Genomic DNA, 25,323 nt, shown 5'->3' on the forward strand with positions numbered 1-25,323 from the left:
TTAATATTAAAATATTGTACAATGAGAGCCTGTAATTCTTCTAAATACATATTAACTTGTAAGTATGTTTACAGTTACAGAATAAACTTGCGTAGTTTATCGCAACGTGAATATATCATTAAGAACCTGATAATTACATACACGTGCCATCTTCTTGCCTGGAGATGTACAAATTGCTCGTTTAAATTTCCGTAGCTTATCGCCAATTTTTCGAGTTACTTGGTTACCTCGAGGCTGACAAGGGAAAAAGTTTTTGCGAGATTATTCGTCGACTCGCGAAATTACCACGGACGCTACGGTATCGCAACGAGCAAGATTTCGGACATTTTCTCATCTCCGGTAGACGACTTTCCAGCCGAAACAAAGCCGCAGACGGATCGCGTCTAGTTGATCGATAACAAGAATTAATTTGCCAGTCGTGCCGCTCGCACACCGACTCCCTTCGGCGAAGACAATAAACCTCGAGCAGCTCTACTCGGAAATCGTGACTACGTGAAAATTAGTAGAGCCGTTTCCCTCGCGCGCCTCGATACCCCCCAATTGATTCCTGTATTTTCCTTGGGAAAACACCAATTAAGCGGCCGCTATCTCATGATAGATTTAATCGATCCGGCAAAATTTCGTTTACCTGGCAAATACGCAACGAGGATTTGATTCTCCCTAATATCATGGCTTTCATCTTATATCGCAAACGAGCAATTTTCTCTGATCTCAAAACGAAGGTGTTTGATCAAGGTTTCATATTAACGTTTCATCTTTGATGTTCCGTTTATCAAACTTTCACTGTGACAAGCCACTTGTTATTGGATCCTCAGTCTTAAACGACGAGAAAAGAAGGTAACGGTCTTCTCCGGATTGTTACGGTTTTTAAATCGATCGAGATATTTGTATGAAAATTTAAGCGTACGTTAGAAGGGCTTCGGTGATTATCAGTAAGATCAGAGAAAGATAAGAAATTTGACGAAAACCTGCTTTATCGGGTAGATTAATTTTTAATATAATAGTTTATAATAGAAACAAGATTCGATGAATACGAAGATTAATAAAAATATGTTTAATAACAATGTGATTGTTACACAAGACGCCGATTAATATTTCCCATGGTTGAAATAAATTTAGGAATTTCCAATCATATTTTGCTAATGAAGTGTAAACAGAGACATTACGTAATTGTAGTTGCCGTAAAAAAAGTAGAACTAGAGAGATCCAAGAAACGACTAACATTGAAGATGGCTAAAATAATGAAATTTATTTGTTCGCTTGTTCGGAACCCGTTGTTATTGTAAATTGGAATATCGGAATTACGTAACAAACTTTATACGTGCATGCGGAAACAACGAATGTTAGTAATACTGTGAGATTATACCAGGAAAGTGTTTTGAATACGTTTTAGCAGAGTTTACGTTATACCGTATAATAATGAAATACGCCTTTACTGCAAATTTATTATGTTCCATCTATAATCCACACTATCTTCCGTGTATAAACAATTTAAATATTGTTACGACTGTAGCTCACCTTTATCGATAAAGTTTTGCATAAAGCGTAGTTCGCTTATAAATATTACGTGTTAATAATTGTACGCTGCTTCCGTGAAATATGATTCTTTGAAACGGTATGTTTCGTAGTTTTTGCCTTTGGAAATTTATTTCTAAGATCTACGACGTAAGGTCGTGACGTCTGGAAAACGAAGAACCCTTAACGAAGTTTGGGAAAATACAGCGTAAGGATGTCCAACGTGCTCAATTTATGATCTCGATGTAACGAACTAATTTCCGAGCTTTCAAAAGCTTCCTTACTTCCGAAATGCTTATCAAGATTCTGCGACTTTTAGGATTAAAAATCGCGACGTGAGTGACACGAAGAGTAAGAAGACCGTATATACTTTCAAGAACATGACTCGACTAAATAAATCCTCGTGCAAATATTACAGCGTAAGGCGACCTAAGAATTCTCCAACTATTTAGTGACAGTCCAATTTCGAAGAGGAACATATAAACTTTCACAAGAACAACGCTCTATTAGTTAAATTCTTACTAAGAAATTTCAACAAATTCTGTACCAAACATCGTGAGACGAACTAAGAATTCTGCTATCGTTTATCGCCAGTCTAATTTCGAAGAGAAGCGCGTTAAATAAATTCCGAATAAACCACGATACAACACAATCGAACGATCCTGCAACTATCGATTGACAATATAATTTCAAACACATGCGAAGTACTCTTCGACGCCCGTGGATTCAACTATATTTCAAAACGTGGCACCTAAATAACCCAGAAACCAGCGAAGATCCCTCAATCTTCGAAACTTCGTGCAACGTTAAAAAAGGAAAAAATATAGAACATAAATTGGTGGTCAAACTAATACGCGGGGAACACGAGGTAACGCAAAAACACGTCCTATCGGGGGCGAGAGTTTAATCCTGACAGCAGTCACGTGAAAATAATTACAGCTCAAAGCTGCGTGGCTCGTTCAGCGCGCGATAAATCAGCGCGCGCAACGGGTGGGCTTAAACGGTTACGTACAGAGCAAACGCGGTAATACAGAAAATTCGTGCTGACATTCCGTCCACCTTTCGTGTAACTCGATCTTCTCCCTTTTATTTATTTACATCTCGTTTAAGCCGAAAACACGTCCAGGTAGCGCATGTATATATATCATGGTACGAAGTTTTGCTTCGGTCTCAAGAACCTTTAAACTTTCAGAAAAGTATCATTCGGTTACTTAAATTCTCAATGAAAAATTACGATACAAGAATTCTGCTACCATTCGTCCACAGTGTAATTTCGAAGAATAAGTTCTAATTTCAAAGGCAAAATCTGACCCGTGTAACGTAAAGTTTATAAATAGCGGTATAAGGATGCTCACCCTCATGGTCGTAGCCTCACATGGTTCCCCCGTTGCTGAAAAACACCTACAACCCGCGGCGGATCACGAGTCTCGTGCTTGTCACCCATTCGCCATGCCGAAACAACGATTGGTCCTCAACGAAGAACTTCCGCGAACCGATCGACACTTGGACCGAAACGACCCTCTTCTTCACTCTGTCCGAGATTGCGTGTTTCACTTTCACACTGTTACGCGAAATATTTTGTTTCGCGATTGCAGAAAACTTTTGTCGAAAGTTCGTCACATTGGGACGTTGGACGCAACGAGGAAAGGAAGAAGAAGGAAAAACTGATACGCGACGATGGGACGAACTGCGTCGACGTTTGAACTCGCGTGGTTAAGATTGTACGATGAAACACTCGAAGATAAAATACGAGAAGAATAGAAGAAGCGTGGTTCGCGACGTCTCGATATGAGAGCTAGTACGAGCCAGACGAGATGCGAGGTCGTGGCCCGGCAGCCGGCGACTGGCTGCTGCTCGAATGCTCGCAAGCTCGCAAGCTCGAACCAGTCGGCCTGGCTAGGCGCAAGCTCCCTACTCAGCCTCCAAAACCCTCCCATGTGAGGCTCCCGATGCCCCTGAATTTCTTCGGCGTGTCACCGCGAAAAATGCTGCTGCGCCCTCCGTTACACTCGCTTCTAACCTCCATTGCCACTTGGCCGCGTTCACAATGAGTTTTTGTTACGCCGACCGACCGTTCACCCTTTGTCTCCACTTCTATCTGTTCCAACATCTGTGTGGATTAACGCGAACCTTTGCTAAGCATTGGCTCTTTGAGTATGCTGTTTCACGGATAGAACGCGAACGTCGGTTAATTAAGAAACGTTCTCGCGCGTTTAGAAGATTTACAAAGCGCTTTGATCCATCTGTGAAATTAGATTTGGAAGGTACAGGTGAAACGAAGCATTTGTCAGCTTTGAAAATGTTAAGAAACGTCCCTGGTTATGTGCCTCTGTGCAGGGGATATGTTTTGGCGAGCGGGAAAAAATGAGACAGAAGAAGAAGGACGTTATTGTTTGATGGTCGTGAAACGCGTTTCTCTTTTTTGACATCTGCTTTGAAACGTGGTTTGAAAATAGCACGTCTCTAAAGATTATGAAACGTACGACAGTTTTTACGGTATATACGTGCCTCCTGGCTGCCTTTGTCCCTATTTTCGTGTTCGCGATTTCATTTTTTCCGCGTTGTACTCGCAATTATGAGACGTTTGTTTGGTAAAAATACACGCGTGGCATACGACGAGATACGTGACCTAGAAGAAGAAGACACGGATTTTCCGCCAATTGGGCATCGCTAGTACAGATTACCAATAAGTTTTTCTCGCGGTCGAACGGAACAACGAGGATACTTTTAAACGCGGATGCGATCGAAAGGGTGGCAGAGGAAAGAAGAAAGTTGGCCGATGTACAGAGAAACCGCCGATTAAGCTAAACAACTCGCTTCGAATAACCGCGACGTGACTTTAACGTGTTTTAGCGGGAACATCTTGCATAAGTACTCGAGTCGAGTAAGCGGAAGTACTGCTTCGATCGATGCATACGGTCGCGTTTCAGTTTGAATAAAAACGCCGTTTCAGTAGCACTTTTTAGCATCTTTTTCCAAGTTGCGATCGTTTCTGCCCTTCGGATTAGGCTTTATATAACATCGCAATTGAATCGAAGCAATTAATTTACCGTTTAAATAGCGCATAAATTTGAGGATTTATATTTGTAGAATTTCAAACGTTAGAGGATTCGAATTACATCTAACGATCACGTTTCATTCGAAATCTCTTTTAACACGAAATGGACCATGATCTTGAAATGCCAAGATTATATCAGGCGCGCGTTAATTATTACTTCTTTGGCGAGATGCGTTCGCTTGAAATTCTCATTATGCTGTATATTATTAAGTCTCGAGCGTACACGTCGCACGACTTGTACGTGAATCTCGCGTAATTACGAGCGACACTTGCCTTCGTCATTTACGCGTCGCGATCTCGTTTAAACTTTTTTCTTTTTTTTGCTGCTGATAACGTCTGGCAACACTTAAATGAAATTTAATATAAAATCTTTTTTACTTACAAGTAAATTAAGTTAGGTATTTATCTATATTAAACGTCTTACAGTATTATTAGTTCAACGTTCTCTCTAAAATTCATAGAAATGCGTTTCACGCGAATCCACCCTCACGAAAATTCACTGTCCTCCGCGAGTCGTTACATAATTCCAGGGATCCAGTCACGTATCGCCCCTTTGAACGCATTAAATCGCACTAGAGCGCTATTTATGATAATTATTAAAAGTTTCGTCACTCCTTTCGCGATACTAAATATCTACGCTGGACCAGCTTAATCCGCAATACCAGAATACAACTAACTGTTCGTCGTTGCTTTTGATTCGTAAAATTTGTATGACTCGACTCGATTCGAACGTAACCTCGAGTGATGAGTTTGTGGTTAGTTAAGTACAATTATTGTTTGATAATTGACCGCAAGAAGCTTTAAAGTTCGGTACAAACAAATGATTCGATGTAGTCGTAGTTTCGCATTGGTGACGTTGTACGATTGGCCAAGTTTATGTTTCTGATGAATAAAATTCTATACTTCGATCAACTATACGATGCTACAATGCTTTGAAAGAAAGGAAAATCGTTGTTTTATAACAGATATAATATGTTCTGAAACGTTTCTTTTTCTTTCTTAATAAAATTCTTTTCGATGCTATAGTTGTTACAAAAACGAAAAAATAGCCTCGTCGATGCACGTTTCAAACGCCGAATATTTATTGATGAATTCTGTGAATTAAACAAAAGATGATTTTGTGCGACTGAGCAAGTTTATGTTTTCAATAATACAGTGCATCGATCTATTGGATTGGCAACTAAGTGATCGCGAATTTGGTCTATAACACCTAATGACAAAATCTGCAATCGCTTAGTTTTCAACCCAATATATCTACGAACGATGATTTCATTAGATATTATTCATATTCGTTATGATTTCGTTAGCGATATTAGCCTCGGTACAAACGCAGTATGTGACGTCACTGCGATTTCACGCTAACGAAACCCTACGACTATGATTTATTTTGAGAAATATAAATCTGCCAATTTGCAGAGTGCCACCCGAAATCGTAATGACGTTACGTCGTTTGTCTACATCACACCTAATTGCACGCGAAGAAGTCTCTTCGACCAATTTGCAAGATTTAATTAATTTCGTTCGAAACACGAATTTCGTTGTCTCGGGTGATACCAAATTGAGTACACGTCGACAACGAGGAGATTTCTGTCTTCAGATTTTGCGTCTATCCAGTCTAATGACTAATTCCGCGCGACTGCTTTGGTAGACGAGCGTGCTTTCATTGTGTCTGCATCTCGCTGCTATTTAATATTTAACAGCGAGGTAGTGCGGATCTGGGATGGTTGAACGACGTTTGGGACACCAGAGAAATTCAAGCCTCGGTTGCTTAATAAGCAATCTCTTGTATGTTGATAATTAAAGATGTTCGTCAGGCTAAGATTACATATCGAGGGTGGATGTTGAAACATTAGCTAACGGGATACATGTAACTTTCAATTAAATAGCGTGGCATAGCTATCGCGTGTCTTCTCTCATAATTCAGAATTTACAACTCTAGAATATCTAGAATATCGCGTGGGTGAAACTTAATAAAATGAAAAATTACGAATGACTGACAATCTGTAGATAGTGTACGTCTATGGACTTATGGAAGATTTTAATTCGCCGAAATGTAACGAAATTGTATATCTGGAGAGCAAAATAAATTTTACCTTGAAATAACATATCTTGAAATTAGACTGTGAACGTTCGTGTATTTCTGGAAAATGTGCAAAGTTATATCGAACGTAACATACGAAATGTGCAAAATGAAGTATTCGTTGTTATATTTAGAGAATAAAATTATGTTATTATATCAAGTAGTTTTAGTTGTGTTCATAAAAATGTGAATTTACATGAACATCTCGAATTCATCACGAAAAAACCGTGAATACGAATCGAGCAAAGAAATTAAACGGAGAAAATATCTGGTTGGATAATATCGCCAATAGACGTGTAAACCAGCCATGTGTAAACAAATTTATTTCTGGTCATTCGAAAGGGAACGCTAAAAAATCGGGAGATCGAACGTTCAAGGTTCCAATCGATAACCGCGTAACTGGATGGAACGAGCTCGCAACAAGCGCCATTTGCTTTTTCAAATATCTTCTTTATGCGCCTCGTTCAATCCGAAATCCCTGCATGCGTTTCAATTCTCTCTTCTCAAAAAGTGCGCACACATACTCGATCGATATGCCGTTTACACGTCGAAGCAGTAACCCAAATAACGATGGAATTTTGCAGTTGCCACGAACTTCGATCTCTTTTTATTAGTTGCGCGTGTTAGTCGTTTGCGTTGAGACGTGCCGCATAAAAAGCTATCAATAAAATATGCTACGCTATTATTTTCTGAAGTAGATCGATATTACTTAAATTGCAGTCGGTATAGCTTTCCAAATACTCAATGTGGAATAATATGGGCGCTACAATGATAGCAGACACGTGATCTCTAATCCTTTTACATCTTTTAGCTTTTCTTACGCTTCTTGATATCCAAGAAAACCAACATACATCTATGGCGCAATAATAGCTATAAGAACGCGAGAAATAGCTTGTCACAGCACCATTTGAATCATAGTTGGTAGAAATTGAGAGTCGTTGCACCACGCTTGCAATTAGTGGAACTCCAGAGCCAGAACATCTTCTGGTTACTACGTCATATTATCAGCGAACCGCTCGTAGTAGAATCGTCGAACCATAGAATCATACGTAATGGGTCCTCACGATTGTTGGGTTATATTCTCAGTAGGAAGGACCCTGGTGTGATAACGTGGTCCTTACTCAAGCCTCGTGATTACTAAATTATATCTAGTATCATAAATTCACAGAATCGCTGAATTGTGTCTTTTCACCACAATCTCGGTACAACTTTGCGGTCTAAGAGTAGTCACAGTGTTTCTAGAATCATTGCTCGTAGCACTTTGATTTTTTCGTGTCGGTATAATCACAGAGACATTGGATCACACCTATCGGGATTACAGAATCGTTAGACTACGTCTATCAGGGTCACGGGGTAGTAAGATCACGCCTTGCAGGATCATGGAGTCGCAGGACCGAGTCTATTAGGATTACGTGGTTGTTGGATCACGTCTTCGGGTCGGGTGCTGGCAGCTCTTCGGCTTTAAAGCTTAGGCTTTGGGTAGATTGGTGGTTTATCTTTCTTGCTGCTACTAGGCATGCCTTAGCAAGCTCGGAATCAAACCATACATCGATAGTTAGAATCCTATTATAGATCTCAGGACTGTTGCGCGTAATCTTTTGCGTCTCCTTACGTGTGATCGATGATCTAATGATCCTGGTGTGTGTAGTCTTACGTGGTTCATATGGTCGTGTGTTTCTATTTCGCGTATGGTCCAATATCGATAATCAATGTTTCAAGGATCTGGACGTGTCCCATGTGATCATACGTTTCCGTTCCACGCGTGGTCCAATAATGAATGACTTCATGAGAACGATCGTATGTAGTCGTACTTATTTCACGCGATCGTATGATTCTATCTCATTCATGGTCTAATAATCAATGATGTATGAATTCCGTCGTACGTAGTGGTACGTAGTCTTTACTGTGTAGTTTAATAATCAGTGATCTTAGGATCCCATTGTGCGTAGTCATTACCCGTTTCATGCGATCGCGTGTTTCTGCATCATGAGTGGTCCAAAAATTTCGAGAATACTTCAGTAATGCAGATGTACTGCTGGGAAAGATCCAACTACACCATGGCTTTGCTAGGCGTGGTCCAGGGAACTGGTATTTTTCTTGCATATGTATAATGACCCCGTTACGCTTCAAGTCGTTGTTCTAGTTTCTTCGCGGTTCCGTCGGTGGCTCCAATATCCTCGGAGTGGTTCGCAGCATGATCATGATCCATGACCGCCGTATTACGTTGGTTCATGTCCTACTACTTCATAGTAGTTATTCATATTTGAATTGGACGATTCCGCGATCATGCAATCTGAGTTTTCGTAATTTTTGAGTCACGCTACTTTGGTCCAGTGCCATTGCGTTTTTCTACTTTGGAACTCTCCGTTTCCAAATTTTACGTTTGAGTTTTCATATCCAGTATCTTGTATATCTGCAACGTCACAATGATTTCGAATTCGATATTTAGGATTCTGCACGTCTGAGATTCTATCGAGGAAATTTTATTTCATTAAGGTTAGTGTGGTGCACCGGTTCACGTAGGACGAAGGGTCCAACCTTCCTGGAAGATTGCTAATAGTCGTGGAAAATTACTAACACTGTTGTTCCCTCGTTATCCGTTTAGTAATCAAAAATACATGAAAATATGGCAGATAGCGATGAAATCCTTTTCTTTCGTTATTAACGATCGAAGCGTAATCAAGAGACGTCCGAAGTTGCAACAAAGATCGTTGTTCGAATTTCCTTTAATGACAAATGGTTGTGGTATGTGTGGAAGCATGATTTAGTCTCTATCTTATCCGGACGATAGTTTCGTAAACTCCATTTTCCTTTATCCGCCGTCTTGGCAGATCGGCGATGGCGATGATCGAGGACCAGAGAATATTCGAGAATACCCATTTATCCATCTATCTAGAGAATAGGAAAGAAAGATCAATCGTTGCCACTTCCTTTCTGTTATTCTTATCATGCAAAATAACCAGAACATTATGCCAATGACCAAACATCATATACCGTGTAGAAGAAAATTCAAAAGTTTAAAAATTACGTAATTATTCGGTCTGGTTGATATTTTTGTTCGGAAGAGACCAAACTTCTTCTACATTTTCCAGGAAATCCATTTGATGTTCGTAACAATATACTACACGCATTCTAGATAAATCTTTCGCTATTGCTGATATGCAATTATATATAATGTATCAATTTTAAACTTTCTTATTGTATGTCAGGATTGTATCGTTCCTATTTTAAGATCTCGATTATTGTCAGATATGAGAACCGTTCTTACTAAAATTCTTTTAAATGTATCGTCATTCGTTTTCTAACGTCAATACACCTTATCCGTAATTTTCATTAAAACAAATGCCAAATTAGCCGCAGATCGATATACAAACATTTTTATCCGATTCTTTCTTGCAGCAATTTTTACACCTATCAAGCAACGGAACGAAACGCGCATTACTCTATTTTATCGCGATTGATCTCGGCTCATTTTTCCTACTTTCCGGGTGCCATCCGGATCGCCATATTTCACATACTACTACATCAACTCCGTGTGATCCTCGTATGCGTGACCGAGTAGGTTCACAAGACGGAAAATTAGGATGATTCACAAGCACTCTGGTCTCTGCTATTCGTTTATCTGTCCGGGAAACGAGAGAAAGACGCTTCCCCGGAAGCGAAGGTGGAAGAGATTCGAGCGTGATTCGAAGGGTGGCTGCGGTGCACCGTGCATTCCACCCTCCGTTCGCGTCTGTCAAGCCGGAAGGACATTTTAAAAGTGACGCAAGCCTATTTGTCTGCGGTGACCTCGATGGTGCCGTGACAACGCGCCACACAGTTCTCTTGTTCTACCCACTTTTTCGATGCTTTTCAGGATCTTGGTGTCATTTCGTACCATTCTGTCCCTTCGTGGCAAGGTTTTGTCGCTTGCGGGACGCTAAGAGCGACTCCCCTGCCCTTCCACGCCTTTTTTTCCACCCGTACGATTAATGGTACTCGTTTTCTCTTCGAATCGCCAGAAAAAGAGGAAAGACTCTGCGGGATATCGTTCTTTTTCTCGTGATGGCTTTGCTGTAATGGACTTATGGTATGAAGAACTTCGCCGCTGGAAATATCACGTGCAAACATAATTTCGTTTCGGAGCTGGTGTTATTTTGGCGTATAAGCGGGGTACTTTCAAGCTACGTCTTATTTGTTTTTTCTTTCATTTCATCGTGAATCATGGGTGACATAATTTTGTCTCGTCGTAAGCTAATCGTAATCGTGTTTATTCAATCGAACGAGTAAACCGATTTAGTAAGATTTCCATATTTTATGTATTTTTTTTAGTTTTCTTTTTGTATGTATTTTATTTTATGTAATTAACGAAATAAATGAATATGCTTTCTAGAAATTCTGGCGGTGTAAGTCAGTGCTCCGTGTTACTTTACTTGAGATATAGTTTTGCATTTATCGTCACAACGAATTTTGTCTATTTATTAAAGTTACGAAGATATGTCTTGGCAGAGGAAAGAAGTTGCAACTTAGTCGGCTATGCAGCTACGTGAATTTTAGTCAAACGTATGGGACTTGAGATATACGTAAATTTGCTCGAAATTTTCACCTGTAGCAACGTTTCCGTATTCGCTATTAGGAAAATGTACGCTTAAACATACTTTTCTAATTCATTCAAAATTCATCCTTTGTCCTGGCTTCCACTATCCTGCTAGATGGCCTTACTGATGAGCCCATTAGCGTATCCCCAATGAATACTTCCTTTTCTTTCCTCTTTCTTCCTTTAATTACCGCAGACTTGTACCATTATGATTCTCAATCTATAGTATAATAAAAATCGCGAAGATAAACGATGTAAATGTCAGTAGTGATTTTCAATAGAAACAAGAAACACGTTTCTGTTAATTTCAACGTTTACGTCGTTTATCACTCGAAGGCTGTGAATCTTCAAGGCTCACCACCTTTACAAATTCAGGTGGAAAATAGATGATGAAGAAACGCACATTGAATTAATTCATTTTATTTGTCCGACGATTTAGTTAACGTTTACGATCATAGTTCTATCTAGTGGTAGTGCTGAAAAGCTAAGATAAATTATCTAACACTTAGCACTAGGAATTTCATGGAGAATACAAGATCATCGAAAATCGGAGTTTGAAGATGTTGAGAGCAGAAAAATGAAAAGTTGCATTAAGAATTTCGACACTACAGCAAATGAATTTGAATTGGAGAATATTGTGATTATTAAAGAGATGCTTTCTTAAAGAGAAGGAGACTTTAACGATCTTCTAAATCTTATCTACCTTTCTGGTTTATTTATAAATTGAAATTGACTTCGACAAATCCCCATAAAATAAGTATCGTCTCTTACTTCCCGCGACACTTACGTTTTAACTGTCCTGACGAAAAAAGAAAGAAAAATAAAAAGAAGAAAAAGGGAAATATCTTTAAACTCGTCGGAAGAAAGTGACGACAGCTGTTGAACTACACGTATCGAAACCACCTTATCGACTGTTCGAAATAAAAGGTCGATTTGCTGGCGGAAGGAGACCGATTTAATCAAAACGACAATTACCATCGGTGCAGGAGCCCGATATGTTCCGCGACACGCGATTCTCTCCTTCGAAGACGACTCCTTCTCTCGAGGAAAAAAGAATTCCAAGATAATGGCACGTGACGCGGAATCGAGATCCTTTTATTCGTGCAATCTCAGAGATATGAAAGAGCCAGCGACGCTGTAAGGGATGACTGCGAAAGAGGGTGCAGAAGAGGAGGCGAGATCTCTTACAGCCTTCCACCTCCTATCCTGATCGTCAATTTTCATCGATTACTCTTATTTCGTGCGCCTGGATCCCCATAAACATCCCCATCCATCAAATACACCGGATTGTGATATCGTGACTCTCTCTCTCTCTCTCTTTCTATATATAATATATCTATATATATAGAAAATATATATAACGCTTTAGCGTATGTGGAGAATATGACGAACTTGCGGATCGAATATCGATGCTTAATGTTTCGTTTGGAAATCGGATTCGACGAATGCTTCTCGTATCACGTCAGAGTTCATCGAGAAATACCGAGATGCATGGAAGATGAAACGACGTTTCCTAAGGGAGAAATTTTCTTTGAGATTTCGTTACGGCGCTCCGGCCGGAAAACGCGAGACAACGTTCAATGTTGGCTTTGTGTCTGAATGACGAACGGAAAACATCAAAACGTGAAATATGAACAGTAGGGTGTAATTATATTCTTGAAATCGTTACCTTTTTAATTACAGTCACGTTGAAACGAAGACTGTGTTTTTTGTATAAATTGAACGAGATAGTAGCTACTTACGCAATAATGAATGGGAGAATCGTACTTGAAATTCTAAGTTAAAGTTGTACGAGAAAGTTTGTATTTATATTGTAAATGTAAGAAAGAACAAAGTTCCTTCAGTGTCGTTGTAGTTATCAATTCGAACGTAACTATCGTTAAAAAGGTAGAATTAAAATTTCCGGCTCGCTTTGCGCAATTAACGATTTCCTGTTGCAGACCCTTTTCCAGAAAGCTCTTTAATTAGCTTTCGAAATTGTTTATATATTTTCTCGATTCGTTTTATTTTTAAGAGAGATCAGCCGCGAGATAAGTCGTTACGTTATAAGACCTGGTCGTTAACAGACTGATCGGTGAACTTGGAGAATTTCGCGATAGAGAGACGGATCTTCTGGTTGTGCTTTTCCCAGAACCACAATGTCCAAGAAATACGCGACAGGAGATTAAGTCGTTGAGCGAAGACGAAACTTATTGATCGATCGAAATCGAATCTATTCGCACAATGAAAATTGAGCACTGCCGGCTGACGTGCTGAACTTTAGATACTTTTCCCATTTGCAAGAATTTCTCGATAAAGTGGTCGCGTTAAAGATTAAAATCGAAATTTACCGCATCGATAAATAAAATTAATTGGTAAATTAAATTATTTTAAAATCTACATACTACATCGGGAATCACAAATTTTCGTTGCATTTATTTGCAAGTCAAATATAGCAAATTTAATTTCATGCCGATACTATAAATAAAATGTAAATATGAAAACGATGATGTTCGTACCTGTGTATTTTACATTCTGAACTCTAGTATTTCATTTGTATCTTTTACATTTATTTTCAGCAACAAAGATTTTCTACATAAAATACATCGTTTTCATACGTGGGACGCAATATATACTTGAAATTTCGATTTTTTGGAAATTACAGAACCGTGAAATCTACCCGAAATGGCGAAATGTTAAAAGCACATATATATACACAATCTACCTCTGAGTAGAAAATAAATCCTCAAAGGAGAGTCTCCAACGACGGGATTTTATCTTCTGTTTTACAGTTGCCATTAACTAATCTGGTTCCACTGGATTCGTATATAAATACGAATGTAGTTACTGTTTTACAAGCTCGTCTCTTAAACATTCGGTGTAACAGTCAATTTCGTCCGAGTACGCGTCTTTCGAGGATTACCCTGCATTTTAAACTTTCCCCTAAAATGGTAACTACCCTCGCGGTGATTGTTGTTGCTTGACCTAAGAGCTGAGTAGACTCGATTAGATTACTCGGTGATCTTGAAAGTTATACAAATATGGGACAGAACTGTGTGGATAAAACTATTTTTTAAAAGAACGTACAAAGACCAGATCAACAGGAGACACGTAATAATCGAATAAAATTATTTTCTATTATTTTCTGTCCTTTCTACGTTGTGTTACTTAGAAGAAAATATTATTTAATTCTCACATGTCTCCCATTAATCATTTTTACACTTGGTTTTTGCGTTTGTTACACGTTCAGATTTTTAGAAACTGATGAATTGGCAATTTTAATTTTCACAAATTAATACGTTTTAATTAAGTTTGAAATTTCAAACACTTTCTTCAGTTTTTACTTGGCATTGCCTGACATTAATCTCGAAAAAGAACATTCTGAAGGTAATTTACATCGATAAATCTTTTTTATTTGTCAAATTATATATATTACATGAACGAATCTTTATTATTTTCTAATAAAATAAAATGGATGTCAAAATACTACATGCAGGGGAAACCTGTGCAAAATCGCATACCTAGGTAAAACCGTATATCACAATTAATATTTTCGTAATTAATTCAAAAGGTCCTATGATCGTTTTGCAATTGTTTTCTGCTGTATTGAAGTTTTCATCGACAGCGTCTTACTGTAAACGACATAGGTCTTAATGAATCATCGATTTATTGTATTTTGTTGTAGTTTTTGGAATTTATCGTATTTTCAAGTATTTCTATCTTACTTTCAGCTTTTGAAGCTGTACTACCATGTCTTGATAATTGGTAGGTAAATTATATGACAATATTTATTAAGAGCTTCTAATCACATTGTATCTCAAAAATTTTTGCTGGTCATTGTCGTCTTCGCATCTAATTATAAACAAAAATTTACGTAGCTGGAAAAACCGGCATCTCTTGAATACAAAAATGAATTACACGCTACTTCCAGAGCGAAAAGAAAGACAACCCTGCTTCGAAGTTAGAACAATCCGCAAACAGCGAAAAAACAAAAATTGTTGAAGAAAAATGATATCTGCGTACATTACCAGGAAAAATACGGCGCGGGCTGCTTGCAAGAAGCTTGGATACGGTAGAACAGAAGAACTTTATCGCCCTCGATGTTACCTTGTTAAATTAGACCAGGTATTTCGTGGTTTTACCCACTCTACCATGAAAGATAGGGAAAAATCGAGGCTTCGCCTTCTTGCCATCTTAAATACTAAAATAGAATTTTTTACTTCTGTTCCTCTTATTTTTTGTTCATTATGAAAGTATCCAATAGATACAATTTGGTTCACGCAATTTCTTTTACTAATAACAAAGTTATCTTCGATACAGAAATTTTGTACACACTGTATTCTGTATGAAAATGACAAAAAAATGAGTTGAAATCGACGAAACTTCGTAGTACAGAATTATTACACGACGAAATTCGTCAGTCAGCAGGTAAATTCCATTTACTCGAAAACGTCACGTTATCGAGCAACTGTCGCTCGCATACCGAATTCACGCGTCGCGTATATGGAAACCTTCGAAGAATCTCTCATTAACCTAACCGATAAACGACGTTTTGACGGTAGCAAAGGGCTCTCTGTGTTTGCTTACGTCACTATACCCACGGGAATTACGTTATCCGCATGTACACCTAATAAATGGCTGATCAGATGAATTAGCGTGCTGCAATAACCGCGTAACAAAGCGCGTTCGCATAACGAAATGTCACAGCATGAATGCGCAGGAGTCGTTAATTAATCAGCCCTCTAGCCTGCCGCGTATTGGCCTGCTTGAATAAATGCCGCAGCATTGGAATCATCTCACCGCTAGGTGATAAATATCTCCGTATTATTCGTTATTCATATAACATGCATATATGCATATAGGGGACGGATTGTGTCGGAAAAGGGAAAATGGAGTCTGGACCAGGACGACCGTGTAGCGATTAATTCGGTATAAATTTACATGTAATAATATTTCCGTTTCACTCCACGGTATGCAACGGTTTTTACTCTGACACTCGCGCACGAATATTTTTCGTATCACGTTTACAGGGTAAAATTTCGCAGTACGATCGAATATCTATCGTCTATAGAGAGATTTGTACTTTATTTATAGGTTGTTCTTATCGCGTGATCGACAATTTTCGATCGTTCGTCAGAAATTTACTTTAACAAAGGATTAAGAACTTATAAAGACGAATGATATTGCACTATGAGCGAATGAATACGATAATGTACTTTTAATCCTCAGCTAATATTTTTCCGTCGTAGCAGATCAATTTTAATTAAACTTCGACAGCCAAGTAGATAGGAACTAAAACGATTACAAAAAATTAGGTATCTTTAGGGTCACTAGGAAATTCTGATATCTTATTAAATTCACTCCAAATTGCTATTATCGTTTATAACTCGGTGACACCGGCTGAAGATTAATTCGTGTTTAATGATCTATTACAGAAATGGATACTTGGATAAATAAACGAGCATATCCTAGATATAATTATCTCGGACGACGAGATAATCTGTTTCTCTTAATTGAGAAATTAAATATCGATGAAACGGCAGAATAGATAGTGGCGATGTTAGGGTATATATTTTACTAATGCTACGGTAATAAATTGTAAAAGTTTCGTATTTATGTACAGACGTTTTTCATAACCAGTTTAATATTCGGAAGCAATATGGAAGAAAGGATACGCGACTTTCAGGAACCGAGTGTCGCGTAACCACCGAGACGTTCTCGCGAAAAGCTATTTCAATAGCGAAGAAGCGACGTTCCCTTTTGAATCTTACGAGTATCCGTAGAAATCTCGTGATTCCTGTAATTTCTCCGCGAACCTAACCCCGGAGACAAAGAAACGAGGGCAGTGGGCAAGAGGGTTTCCTTTTTCCAGACTTCCAACAAGATTGCGGTTTCAAATACGACTGCCACTCGTTTCACGTGAAATCACCCGAAATTTGTTCTCGTAGCAACTAACTGATCCATTACTCGAACGTGTAACGCGCGTCCTTCGCTTTCAAATTTAATTCCGATAAAGTCTTATTGATAGACTGTGGATTTTTATACGTCTTTATATTTTCATGAACATATGTCGTTACTCCCCGAGACTCACTATAGGCCGTGTTTTTAACCGTTTCCCTTGGCACTACAGCGTCGCAGACAGATTGTCTTACATGTCCGTCGAGATATACACAAAATAGCGATAAACGCATAGTTGTCGTCAAGCAGCGAGTTCTAGAAACATCGATTCGCCTTCGGTTCGTTATTTCTGTTGAAGTGGTTACCACTTCTAAGAAAACTCTACATCTGGTCTTTTTTAGTTTTCTCAAGCACTGAAGCCATCGACAGCGCGTAGACAAAAGACTGCGACGAAGTCAGGCCATAAACAGTAGACAGGCGACGTTGGCTTCGGGGTTTTCAGTTATTAGGTAACACAGCTAGCGTGCGGATCTGGACCAGCTCAAATTGTATTTTTACTTATTACACTTCTATTTAAATATATTTTCTACCTTACAATTTATCCACGTGTTTTCTCTGTTTACACACCGAATAACCTCAATAATTTCTACACAAAAAAGGTCTACACAAAAAAGGTGGCATACGTGATCATAGGCGCGAACGTTTGCGAGACCCGAGCGTGGTGGTGGTCGTCTCCCAGAGAAGGACAAAATCGAAGGGCAGTCAGTGGTAAATGAGGATTGAAACCGAAAGCATCGAGAGGTTCAGAGGAATAAAATCGAGGTAGCTTGGTAGAACGAATACATCGAGAAATAGCATAAAGTTGAGTCGAATTACAGTAACAAACTAATTGTATCATCGTTAAATCATTTGTGACGTGCTCATTTTAATTTTAAATATTGTTAAATACACAAGTTTATATTAACCCTGTTAATTCGGTGTGACAATCGAAACAGAGGAACGACTGATTCGCGGCGTCGATTATCAGAATCGTAGCGAGAATTTACGCCTCTCGCTGTCGCGTTTTCTCCGACAACGGTCGTAACATATGCAAGGAAATGAAATTTAAATAGAAATCGCGTATTACACGCACCGTGTGCACCTTTGTACCTTCGAGTTTCCTATAAAAATTCCAAGTCTACTTGGCGATTTATCGTGCGAAGCGCGAACAGTTTTCGAATACCGAAATTTTGAAGTTTTGATATGCTGTCGTTCTGTTTTCGATATGAACACACAGTGTCTGTTGACGATGACAATAGATTAGCCCGTTTAATTTGTTTTGTATCAGTTTCCAATCAACATAGAACTTTGGTTTACGATGTTGTTCGACACTGGACTAATATTGACGGCGGTGCAACGTTCGCTCGACTGCTGTGCACTTAATTTGCATAATGAAACCGGGTAAAAGGTTTCTCAGAATTAAATAGTCTAGCAGTACTGCTTTATTCGATATTCTCGTATCAATTTTATCCTATAATCACGTAATTCGTACGAGGTGCCGATTTCCTTTTTTCTTTTTTTCTGCTTCTTAATTTTATTTTGATTGGAACACGAAATTACGTGTAATTAAGTGGGAAGGTGAAATGGTACTTCTTGCGGAATAACGCCGCGGGGCAGGTTCGTGCTGTGACGAGAAAAACACGAAGACAGGAAAACCTTAGAAACGCAGAAAGGCGAACGGTTAGGTGGCAAATAGAAGGAAGAGCAGAAAGATGAAATATCTCTCGAGGAAATTAAAATGCCAGTCTGACGCGGAAACAGAAACTCCGGTTACTTACTTATTCCATTATAAAAGCTTGTGGTGTTGGTTGCGCAAAAGTGTCTGTATCAGACAGAACACGCTTTCCTCGTTGGCATCGTTTAAAAAATTCGATCTTTAACGTCTCATTTGGGAATACGATATTAAAAACTATGCTTCCTCTCCTCCTCCTAAAAACGGAGCATTCGCGGATACAGTAAGCGAACTGTTGCTCGAAAATATGTGTTTCGAAAGCAGCTCATGAGTAACCTTAGCTCTGAAAATTTATTCGATCATCGAATTTTTATTAAAATTTCAACTTGATCAAGCGTTCGATGTACGATGATATCGGAATATTTGCAAAGAAACGAGAACATTTTATCTCGATGGAATTGAAATATTACAAACTGTCGACACACACATACGCATCCTTGTTTAGTCGTGTCATTACTCTCCGTATTATCAAATTATTCCGCTTTTCACTCTTCCGTCGTCGTATCGCTGTAGTTCAATTAACTCTTGAATTTTCTTTTTATTTGCTTGATCGTTACCATTCGTGTAAATCGAATTCAATTACTTTCAATAACCAGTTATAAGATACGCGTGCGAATGAATAATTAACGAAAATATACAATTATTATCACGTTATATCTATTGGATATAGTTGTTCCTAAAATGACAAAACATACTTCATCGGTTAAAGGCAAGAGTAAACAACTGGCACCGAAAACAATATAAACACGAAGAAATGTAAATGTAAAAACAGATGCGAGACAAAAACATGCAACGAATCTCTCAGTTCGCGTGCCAATTTGTAGAAAGCTTCTCCGTCGCGCCTCGCAATTTTTTCCGTCCTGTTTGACCATCTGATATCCTACATTTTTGCATTCTTGACGCCTTATTTGTCGCCGGGAGTTAGCGTCCAGTCGGAGAATGCGACTGAAAAATTGCAGAAACGTCAGCCGCACAAAGCCCGGGTTATTTTCCGGGGGCAGAAGTAACAGGACAGCCTGTGTCCAACAGTGTAGGGCAAAGAATTGATGAAGGAGAGAGAGAGAGAGAGAGAGAGAAAGAGGTGGGGGTTGGAAAAGGAATTAAAAGTCCTACATATGTCGTTGTTTTCGCGGCACAAAGGGTTAATGAACAGTCAAGGCAATGATTGAGAGAACCAAGCGAACGAACAATAAAAAAGGAAAAGGCGAGAAAGAACGGTAATGGGACATTTCTCGCGAACCTATGAATTCTTTTTGCCCGAATGCTCGACTCCCGCGTTACTCTAGCGTGCAGCTTCATTTCTTTTGCGTCTATTACGTGTCACGGGGTGTGACGCATCGCGTTTTGAAATTCTTTCCGTTTCTGTACGTCGAGCGACCTGGTTTCATTATTTTTTCTTCCGCTTCGTGGCAGGCGAATCCGAACGCGCCTTGAAAAACAGTTTCCCTCCCCCATTTTCCTTCGGTGGAAAAACATATTTCACGCGTTAAACGAATCTCGCGAGCAAAAATATTCGTAGATTTCCAGAAGAAGGAGAATCTCGTTTGCATCGTGCCATTTTTCTCGGCCGCGATAGACGGAACGATGCTTCTCAGACGTATCGCAGATTTTAAATATTCAACCACGGCTGAAACGAATCACGTTGAATTATGTACGATTAGTTTACTCGGAGAACGTTTCTCGGGCTCGCGTTTATTCAACGATACCATCGATAAAACTACATTTTTACGATCAGCGTGAATCGACTCTCTGTCAAATTTCACTAATCATTCTAAAATCGAATTACATCGAGTACGATAGAAGAAGGTTGCTGAAAAAATTGGCCAATAATTCGCTCGTTGATATTTCTCATTTTGGTCAGATCATCCCCGGCGCCAGTTAATAGAACGATGAAACGTATAGAGTAGAGTTCTCTTTGCGGAATATATTTATCCGCGCATGTTACACGCATCGATACACCGACAAACTATCGGAGAGCGATGCGGTGTTTTGTAAAAATATGCGACAAAACGGTGAATTTCATCCGACCATTTTATCCATTTTACCTGAACCGAATATTAAAAAATGGGAAAGGAAAAGCCAAAGAATGAAAAAAAAAAACATGTACATATATACATATATATATATAGAGAGAGAAAGAGAGATATCGTTTCGTCGATGGAAATAGGCCCAAAAACGGGAGATGATAAAGGGATTTATCGGAACGTGGATGGTCATGCTCTATCGGTCAGTTGGACGTTTCCGAATCAGTTTTTCGATTGTTTAATCTACTCGAGCCATTTCACTTGGTCCGCTGCAATCTAAAAGCTTCGCAGGGCCACGTCGGTGTTTATTGATTTCCGAAGTCGACTGCCAGAGCTACTCTTATTATTCGAGACAGAACCGATGGTAAATTCGCGAAGAGGGTGTTAACATCGAATACCCTTCCCGATTCTCAATTATCGTCGCTTTGCCCAACTTTCCGTCCGAGTATCTTCGACCAGGGGAACTAAATCCGCCTCTTTCCTTTTCCATCCAGCCGAACTCGCCGTCCGACCTTCATCGCCCGATAAAACTTTAGGGAATTATTTAAATGCCTCGCACTCGATCGACCACTCTCTGTCGAATCCTGCAGAGTAATCGCGAACGATCCCAAACCCCTGCTACGAATTCAATCATGCGACCTCGCCGTTCGAATTACTTCCCGGTAAAGCGAGACGTCCTTCTTCTGCAAGAAACGACGACTCCAGGATACCTAGACCAGTATCTCTGCTGTTAAATGCACGATCGATTTTACGATTTTATTGTATGCATACCTAACCGTTGCTCGTGTTGCTGGGATTAAACTTGTCGATCGGTTTGTTCGTTTTGTCATCGTAAACGAGTGTGCACGAGTGTCTTCGAAGAGAACACGGTTTCGGATATTTGAGATTAATCGAATCGAAGTGATTCGTCGTTGGTCAATAGATAGTTTTCGATGTAGTTTCTACCGCCTTGTTATTTCTTTTGTGATTTTTCTTAATGCCTCTTAGTCGTTGAACGAAACTTTCGTGTCTTTATACCTCGTGCTAGCGAATAAAGCGATTTAATATTTCTGGTTGTTGCTTTCGCCTTATTTATCTACGAAATTTTTTAATTGCCACTAACATCTTTATAAAATAGACGCACTCGACTTCGCAAACGTATAGAATGTACGCGCATCGTAGTACGTAGAAATATACAAAATATCCAGAGCAATGTACGCTGGAAGAATGAGATACGTAAATCTCCGTTTTGTATCTCTTTAATAATCTCTTTAATATTTCTGTAATTTTGTTCGAAAAAGTGCGAATTGCCATGAAAATCCGCAATCTGTTATTCGATAAAATTCTCAACTACGAGACTACGAGTTTCTAACAAATAAGAAACGATGCTTGTTCATAGAAAATCGATAACGAGGAAACCACCGGACTTCTGAAACTCTACACTATATATATATAGCGCGTAAACGCATTTTTCTCGCGTCTATTCGCATTCTCCTTACTTATTTACATTTCGGTACTCGCGATACTTTACTACATACTTACGTCGTTTTTAAAACGAGCTTAAGCACCGGTATAGTCATTCTCGTAGTTAATGGTGATCTCAGGTGCGGCGATTGTACGCTGACTCGAAGAGAACGGCTCCAGGTGGGTCGAAGGTACAGCGTCACGTTAATAGGCTCGCCAGTGTAACCATCGTCGTGGTTGTCTTGCCTCGTTAATTGTCGCAGTCGCTTCGCAATTTATACTTTGCAACTGCATCCGGCCGTCGAAGAAGCGATACTCTCCGCATCGGAACTTTCGTCCAGGAAACGGATACGCCAAGGTTAGTAGCCGCTGCCGCGCGGAGAAAGCGTGATCTTGATTTCTTGAAAGGGAAACCGGTCCGGAGGTTCCTGATTTAATTAACCGAGTCGCTTATCTAAGTGACTGCAACTTTTTACGCGTTCGAGTCCATCGTCTGTACGATTCGAGGTTCGAATTGAATTTTGTATCAAGGTTCTATGTTACGACAGAAATTGTTGAATAAATTTCTTTGGCTTTATTACAGGTCGTACTGTTTCGACCACGCGGTAGATTTTATCCGAATATCCGCTCCGAGTCCTTATCGATGTTCCATTAAGAATCAAATTTATGTTTAGCTTTATCGCGAATTGAAACGAGTTTGGTAAACAGTAGCCGAAATTCAGATAAGCTACGAAACGAGTAGGCATATTTTTAAAGGATTTTACCGTGGATGGTTAATTCGAAATGGTAGATTTTCTGATTACTTCTTTCTGCATATATTCCGTTATTTTATACTTCAATCTGAGAGTCTTGTGCCAAAATGTACGTTAATTAAGATACGATCTTGCATTTAGGATTCGTCGTAGACTCGTTCGTAGACAAAAGACTCGTAAAATGCAGAAACGTAACATAGTCCAGACCTAATTCAAATCATTGGTTTTACAGTTACGGACCTTCTACGCTATTCTGCTGTTGAAAGTGCTCAAATTTCCAGATACGTTTTATAGTAAGAACCGAAGTAACCGAGATAATCTTTCGCGAGGTTTCTCCGCGAGTCGTCACACCGTAGATCATAGATCGTAAATTTCTCAAAAATGTTGCAACGAGTCGTGTAGAAGCATGCCCATAACGAGGCGTTTTTAATCGGTTACACTTGAATTTCAAATCAAACGAAACAAAAACGATAATAAAAATGTAAAATATGAAACGTTGAAATACCATTCGAGGAATTACGAACACTTCGAACGATCTGCATCTTGACATTTTCTATTTTTTGACCAATTTTAAAAGTCGTGCTAGATCGTGAATCTACGTTCGAATACGATTTCCAAAGAGCATTCCGCTAAGAATCCAACCGTGCGACGTAATGCCACGCGAGGTAGATTCCAGCGAAGGTACGGTATTTCAGGTCATCTCGCAACAAGAATGTTGTTGCATCGGAAAAAGGAGCCTACTTCCTTTGGCGAATCGCAATTGTGCAAACGAAATTAACGGCAAAGGTCGCCTTCGCGTTTTCTACGAACACGCTTATTTGTACCGCCTTAACGACCATTAATTACTAACGATCGTGTAACGAGCTCCTTGTGGGAATTTATTAATTCGCGTTTTAAACGACCTTAAGAAACATACGCAGATAAACATTGTTGAAATCGACGTGCATCGAACGCAACATATTTGTCGAATGCTTAGAATTCTTCGAATCGCTGGTTCGACGCATGTCTATCAATCGATAGATTCAGAATGTTGCCAGGATTGTTTCGCAAATCGTAAATTACGCTATGGCAATCAACTAGCGCTGTATATCTGATACGCTTAACGATCGGTCGTTTGGTTCATCTACGCGTGTCTTCGTTCGTTATCAAATTTTAAATCAATATTTTCAAACGCAACAATTCGGTTGCATTGTGAAATCGTCTGACCGTTTCAACGAAACAAATGCGATCACGGTGTCCTGACAAAAAGAGGTTCGTCGTAGAACAAACTTGAAATTAGAAATACCGATGGAACACGCGATAAATATTTTCGTAAGATGAAATTTTGAGAACCTCGATATATCATATTGGTTTTCTAATCCCTATTCAATGGTGGCTTTGAAACCAGTCCAATAAATTTCTTCACGATTCTCGCTAGACGTTACGAACGTACGTAAAACGTGTTTGTCATTATTAGCATTATATACTGGAAAATGGAATGCTAGGATTCTACGAGAAGAGCGCATGCTTGGGTCGGCTATTTAGTTCAAATTTTGCACATAGTTAGTACATACCATGTGCGATAGCACACGTCTGAACGCACGAACGGGCAATTCGAAATTTTGCCAGCAAGTCATGGTCGAGGAAGGAAGTTTATCGCGCGCATTCGCTACGATATACGTAGAGATACACGCGACAAGCAAAAGCAAACTGTACGATCAATCGATCGATAAAAAGAATGTTAATAATCCTCGTTTACTTCATTACTCTTCTCTCCACTTTGCCACCATAAATGAAAAACAGAGGATCTTAGGCGTTACGATTTTCTCTCGCACACACGTCACCCACAGGAAACGAATCAACGACCAGAATTGCACGCGCAACCTTCGCAATCGCGAAGATCATCGCGTCACCGTTAAAACCGGCAATTATTTCCCGGTACAAATTTTACGCGTGCATGAAGCAACAGCGGCAGCCAAGCCTCCGCGGAATCATTCACGGTAACCTCTCACTCTCTCCCTCTCCCACGCGTGTTCGTGGCATGGGACCGTAACGGTGGAACGGAGAAAGGAGAAAATCGTGAAAATCTCGCGCGAGTGAAACAGAGACGGACGCACGTGCGGGGCAGAAGGTGCGTCCGAGAAAGAGTGGAAGGTACGATCGGGAACGGCGATCCTTTCTTTCTTCTCTCCTTCTCCCTCTGTCTTCTGGTTTCTCTCTCGTCGGTTCACCTGAGAATCGGGGAATG

At 39.5% G+C, this 25,323-nt stretch overlaps 1 protein-coding gene across 2 annotated transcripts in view; it reads right to left on the minus strand.

Moving 5' to 3' along the window:
- The window catches only part of LOC117159393 (dipeptidase 1), a 237,171-nt gene extending 233,830 nt beyond the window's left edge, over positions 1–3,341 (minus strand). For both annotated transcript variants that reach the window (XM_033339179.2, XM_033339178.2), the window contains exon 1: positions 2,871–3,341. In XM_033339179.2, the coding sequence (XP_033195070.1) occupies positions 2,871–2,876 (6 nt within the window). In that variant the 5' untranslated portion in view covers positions 2,877–3,341. The remainder of the gene's footprint in view (positions 1–2,870) is intronic.
- Between the last annotated feature and the right edge of the window lie 21,982 nt (positions 3,342–25,323).

Source organism: Bombus vancouverensis, chromosome 1, assembly GCF_051014615.1.
Source record: "Bombus vancouverensis nearcticus chromosome 1, iyBomVanc1_principal, whole genome shotgun sequence".
Taxonomy (NCBI): domain Eukaryota; kingdom Metazoa; phylum Arthropoda; class Insecta; order Hymenoptera; family Apidae; genus Bombus; species Bombus vancouverensis.